The sequence below is a fragment of the Buceros rhinoceros genome, unplaced genomic scaffold, assembly GCF_000710305.1.
Source record: "Buceros rhinoceros silvestris isolate BGI_N320 unplaced genomic scaffold, ASM71030v1 scaffold17768, whole genome shotgun sequence".
Classification (NCBI taxonomy): domain Eukaryota; kingdom Metazoa; phylum Chordata; class Aves; order Bucerotiformes; family Bucerotidae; genus Buceros; species Buceros rhinoceros.
The window spans coordinates 11,153-16,604 of NW_010425321.1; the positions used below are offsets into that span (position 1 = coordinate 11,153).

The 5,452-nt window shown below is 41.8% G+C and overlaps 1 protein-coding gene across 1 annotated transcript in view; it reads left to right on the forward strand.

Annotated features, from left to right (window-relative positions):
- NUS1 (nuclear undecaprenyl pyrophosphate synthase 1 homolog (S. cerevisiae)) overlaps positions 1-5,100 on the forward strand; it is a gene marked incomplete at its 5' end in the record, with an annotated part of 7,891 nt that extends 2,791 nt beyond the window's left edge. The window contains 2 exons of the mRNA XM_010141104.1: positions 4,069-4,168; positions 4,868-5,100. Of these exons, the coding sequence (XP_010139406.1) occupies positions 4,069-4,168; positions 4,868-4,958 (191 nt within the window). The remainder of the gene's footprint in view (positions 1-4,068; positions 4,169-4,867) is intronic.
- Positions 5,101-5,452: the final 352 nt, after the last annotated feature.

Here is a 5,452-nt window from a genome sequence, read left to right on the forward strand (position 1 = left end):
ATAACCAATTTCATTTCTAGTGTATTTATTGCTTAGAACATATGCATCTGATGCTTAGTCTATCAGGGTTAGTTTTGATTATTGCTGTCAGGCTTCTGCTAAAAATTTCTTACTGCTTTACTCCCTTTTGAGTTTGTCTTTAAGCAGAAAAAGGCAACCTTAAGCTAAACTGGAGAGCCTCAGCTTTGCAGAGTTTATGTCTCTGGGATGTGCTGCAATGAGCTTTCTGAAAAAAGTACTGCTAGGATCACCTGACACTAGATGATTGTAACTTAGGTTAACTTCTTGAAAGATAGCATGCTGCAAACCTGGGTGTGGGCAGAGAGTCTTCTCCAGACATGGTTACAGCAATTAAAGCTGTTACTGCTGCCGAACTACCACCCTGAGAACTTGCTGATCTTTTGCTGCTGTATAACCTACACCAGCTTAGTTCTCTTCATTACTAATTCCTGCAGGTTACTCACCTGGCACTGAGGTGTATGGCTACATGCAACAGCTCTGAAAAGGGCAGGGCTGCTCTAATCTCACATCTGGGAGAAGTAGTTCAGAAGAAGCCTCTGCTTCCCCAGTGGTGCTGTGGAGTTGTAATAGTTGCTGAGTTTACCTGGGAGATAGACGCATGTTAATTGCAGTTGTAATTAGCTTGGCAGGGTTCAGGCTTCAGATTGCATACTACAGCTTGGGTGTCTGCAGGCACGTTATTGTGGCTCACGTTAATTGCACTTTGGAGAGTGATTGTTATTTTTTTGTCAACCGGGGGGTCAGCTGAATTGCTCTGTAGACTGACTACTGTGGCAGTCTGGACACTTCAGGGATAGAATTTGGTGTGAAATTAAGATGGTTATCAGCATGCTGCATGATAGCTTCTTGCTGTGACAGAATGATTAAAGGTATTTAATAAGGCACCTGAGGAAGTAACTTAGGCATCTCTCTTGGTATATCACAAAGGCAATTTAAGGAAATTAATAATTACTACTTTAAAAGTCGCTGATTTTGTGAAGAACTGGTGACAATTGATAGCCATGTGTGTATTTTGGCCAGTGATGTTTATCTGGAGCTTCTCAAATGCTTGTTTGTGAACTTCTGTCTGTGCATTTAAGTGTCTGGGTGTGTTAAAAATATTAGATCCAGTCTTAAACTGAGCAGACTTACTGTTCAAGTAATACATAGCTGAGCACAGAAAGAGAAATCTCCTAGACTTTGTCTGTTAAGACTGAACTTTGAGATCAGGGTGCTTAATCCATGTGGCTAATAACTAAGGATAGTATCTATAACTAATCCTGCTTATTAATTTGCTTGGTTTTAATGTTTAGGATGGTGGTGAAAAACTATTCTTTCATGACTTATTTAGCAGCAGCTTTTCTAACTATTCATTTTAGTTGTAGGCAAATTTGGTTTCTGGTGCATCCTTAATGGAAAGGTATTGACTATAAACATCTGCGAGTTACTGATCTAAGCTGAGAGTGAGTTCTGACAAGCAGTACTTGAGTAGCTCTGGTTTTAGTGTTTGTGTTCGTGGGAACTTCTGTAAGTTTCTGGTTGTTCACATTTTGATTTAAATACCTGATAATGTAGTTTTTTATCTTTCTGTTCATATTTAGGATGCAGTATTGAAGTCCAGTCCTAAAATGGTATGGTTCTAGTTTGAAATGTGGCTTTTCTGGTTCTTAATCCAGTCATGCTCTAATTCTTACAGCGTGAGTTTTCTTCAGCATAAGAGTACTTTCTTCTGAGCAAGGCCTCAGCTAGCCAGCTTGTTTTCAGGAAAGTAGGTGCCTGCTGCATTATACTGTTGTCTCTACTTGCCATCTGCCTTACCAGTAAAGAACATGACTATCAATTAAGACTGTTCAAGTTGCCTGGTAAATCTATGTGAAGAAGAGAAGGGTAGTGCTGTCAGCTCTACAAATTCCTTCATGTTCCTCTCGTAGAACCTCCTGAACTAGAAGGGAAGTTGCCAGATTCCTGTCCCTTGAGTGCCCAAGATTTTTGGCCTCTTATTTTCTGAGTCTGCTCCTAAATCCTTCTCATTTGTGATAAACATGAAGAGTGCTGTAACAAGCAGCTCTGAGGGAACTTCCACATGTAAAGTATCTGTAGTGTTGATATGCTCGGGTAGGAAAATGGCTGCAGAGCGGAAAGCACGATACTGTTTTGAATTGGCTCTTCTCACAGTAATGCTGCAGTGTACATTTTCATTTTCCGTCAGATAGGAACCAGAAGGCAATATTAGCATTAACTGGGCCTTCTGAAGGTCTTTTCCTCTTTGGAAAGCTGTTGCAGTGCTGAAGATCCTGCTGCTGAACTGGCCAGCTGAGGAATACTAAGCTATTGAATCAGCTGATGAGTAAAGCTGTCCATTTCCTCCAAGTCCCCACCTCTAAGTGTTCACTGCTTCCCTGCAAAGCACCTCCATACTAACGTGCTAGCCTCTGAACACTTAAGTGGCTTTTGCTTTGTCTTCTTTTTTTCCTTAACTTTGAGGCCAGGTTTGGACTGTGGCACAAGACACTCATATCGAAATACTTTGTCCTTCCTTAGAAGTGCACGTGCTTGGGGAAATAGCCCCTTTACCTCTGGCTAAAGGATTACTGGTCTGACGATTCAGTGGAGAGGGAGCTGTCAACTTCCTGAAATCTCCAGCTTCAGGTTCAAAACCTGGGCAAGGCAAAATATGATAGGACCTTAGTTTCCTGTTCTGTTATTCCTGAAGTTAAGTTCCTCTAGAACTTAAGTTTGAGTTGGGGTTTTGTGGTTTGTGGTTTTTTTAACAAGTGAGAAAAGAATTGAGAAATAACATCTGAAGTTCAGAGCAAATAGGCAGTATTGAAATTTTGTCTCCTAAAGGTAGGCATCACACAATGTAAGCACTCCTGGGGTTAACTTGTAGAATCAGTGGATAAAGGAAGGGGTAACAAGAAGTAGCATGCAATAATCGTGACTAATTGCAGCATTCTAGCAAAGCAGGGTTATGACTGTTGGAATGCTTTTCAGATGAGCGAGGCAGGTGCGTGAAGAACAGCTTACCTTCTCAGGTCCCTTTGGGATGCTATACTGCTTTTCACATGTTGCCCTGATCAGCCTGCTGGAATTAGCAGGGAAAGCTGGACTAAGGCAATAAGCTTAAGAATGCAGAGTCTATCTGTCAGTTCTAGCTTGGAGTAGCTCAGGCATGGCAGAAGTGTATGGAAGGGAGACAGTGTCACTTGGCCACTGATTGTCTTCAACCGCAGAAGATCAGAGGGACGCTCTCATGAGTGGAGTGGCAGTGACAGGGGTTTTAAGGTATGGGTAGTAAGAGTGTGGGCAGCTAGTGAAGTCCTTCAGTGTTATCTAGCCCTGCCCTGGTTTGGGTCATGCTGTCCACTTAGTAACAGGAAAGAAGGAATATTGTCCTGTTCCTCCTCACTCATCTAACCAGAAAGATTTCACTGCAATAGTTTGTCTGAAATTTCATAGTAAAAGTTGTTCTTAAAATTGTCTATCTGGCTGCATACTGAGAGATGATGTGTCTGACAGGTTGGGGGTTTTACAACTTGCTTTCTCGGCGGTCTGTGATAGCAAGTTCTTCTGTGGAACCTCATTAAGGGGTTTTTTTTGGGGGGGTGGGGAGGGTTGTGTTAATAGTCCTTTTACTTGACTGCAACACCACAGAGCTGAGTTAGGACTGTAGTAGGTATGGGTCAGGGTACAGCATGTTCTAGCCTACAAAAATCAAGTTAGCCTAGAGGAAACTAGAACACGTCAGTTCAAACAGCACCGTTAAGGTTTGCCGTTATTCAAAACAATGTAACCTATCCCTTCTTACCCCAGGCCTTTGAAAGCTACCTGACATAAAAGAAACAGTCCAGTTGAGCCTGCAGTGGCTGCCTAAGCTTTTGCCTGGTTAGTCCTGTTCAGGTGGTACAAGACTAGTCCGTCCTCTTGGGCTTTTGATTGTTAACTTGTCCTCAGGAGCTTCACTTCGCTTAAAAATGCGTTTAATGAAAAAGCAGATGCCTTAGGGTTTAGAATTAGAACAAATCTTCTGGTGAATTTAATAAAACCTAATTTACCTTGTTATTACAGGTACAAATGGATTTCCTGATCCTGATTTAGTCTTGAAGTTTGGTCCTGTGGACAGCACATTAGGATTCCTTCCGTGGCACATCAGACTGACAGAGATTGTGTGAGTTACCTATAAGTGCTGCGAAACAGGCTGGAATAATCTAACTAAACAAGTCTTATGGAAATAGCCACAAGAGGAGACCTGTCCAAAAGGTGTCTGGAGATTGAGGCTATTTAAAAATTGTTAAATGAAACCCGTCAAATGCTCATTGTTGTCCCTTCAGCTGAGATTAGGCAACAGCAGGCTTTACTTCTCAGGTTTAAGGAACAACTTCCATCACTATCTAGTCCCAGCAGTTCAATCCCAGTTCTGTCGGTATTCCTTGTGTAGATTTTGAGTGATTTACAGGTTTCTAAGGGAAACAAAGGATATAAGAGAAGCAGAGTAATGTAAGATGATCACGCCTCTGGATTACTTTCCTGTCTTGGCAGTAACTGAACTGACTGAAGTTGCTGTATTTCTTAAATCTGAGAGCATTTCTAGGGCACTTAAATGCCTGGGCAGGCCAGTGCTCCTCCAGCAATCTCACTAATGTGAGGTGCCCTCTGAGTTCTAATGGATAGGCTTTGATTTAGAGGGTGACAAGATATTAACAGCTAGTTTAGTTACTAGAGCTGAGTGACAATAATGGTGTTGAGAACAACTTCTCAAGGTTACTCAGACAATTGCTTGCTTTAAGTACTGGTATTCCCGACTGGCTGTATGAATGGTACAGGGTTTATAAGAGCTGATTTTAACTTTGCTCTCTTGCATTCTCAGCTCTTTGCCTTCCCACCTGAACATCAGCTATGAAGACTTTCTCTCTGCCCTCCATCACTATGCAGCCTGTGATCAACGCTGGGGAAAGTGACTTCTGGCTGAGCACGTGGAGTCAAGCTTTCTGTGGGAAGGAGCTGATGTCTGTTTACAAGCACCTGTGACCCATAAGTCTGGTTCATAGTCCTTTCTTAATTTATCAACAAATTCAATAAAGTGTCTTACCTTTCTAGAGAGTCTGTGTGAATGCGTGAGAATCTGCGGGGAGGGGGAAAATTGCAAATTATTTCCTTTAAAAAAAAAGACAGTTGCTACAAGGAAAGCTGTTCAAAACTGAGTTACCCTCACTTTTCTGTTCAAGTGATGAAGAGAATATGCAAGAGTCCAATCTTGTGAAATCTGCAGGACAGGATAAAGAGGAGTTCCATGCCCTGAAGATCCTCAAATCCAAGGAAGAATGCTCGTGTCATCTGTGTGGGGTTTTTTTAATTCTTCGTTGTCAGATATTTCAGAGCTAATCACCTGGTTTATCTTCAGATATATTTACTATATAAATTGTGAATTGCAGAGGGGTCAGTTCTGTTAACT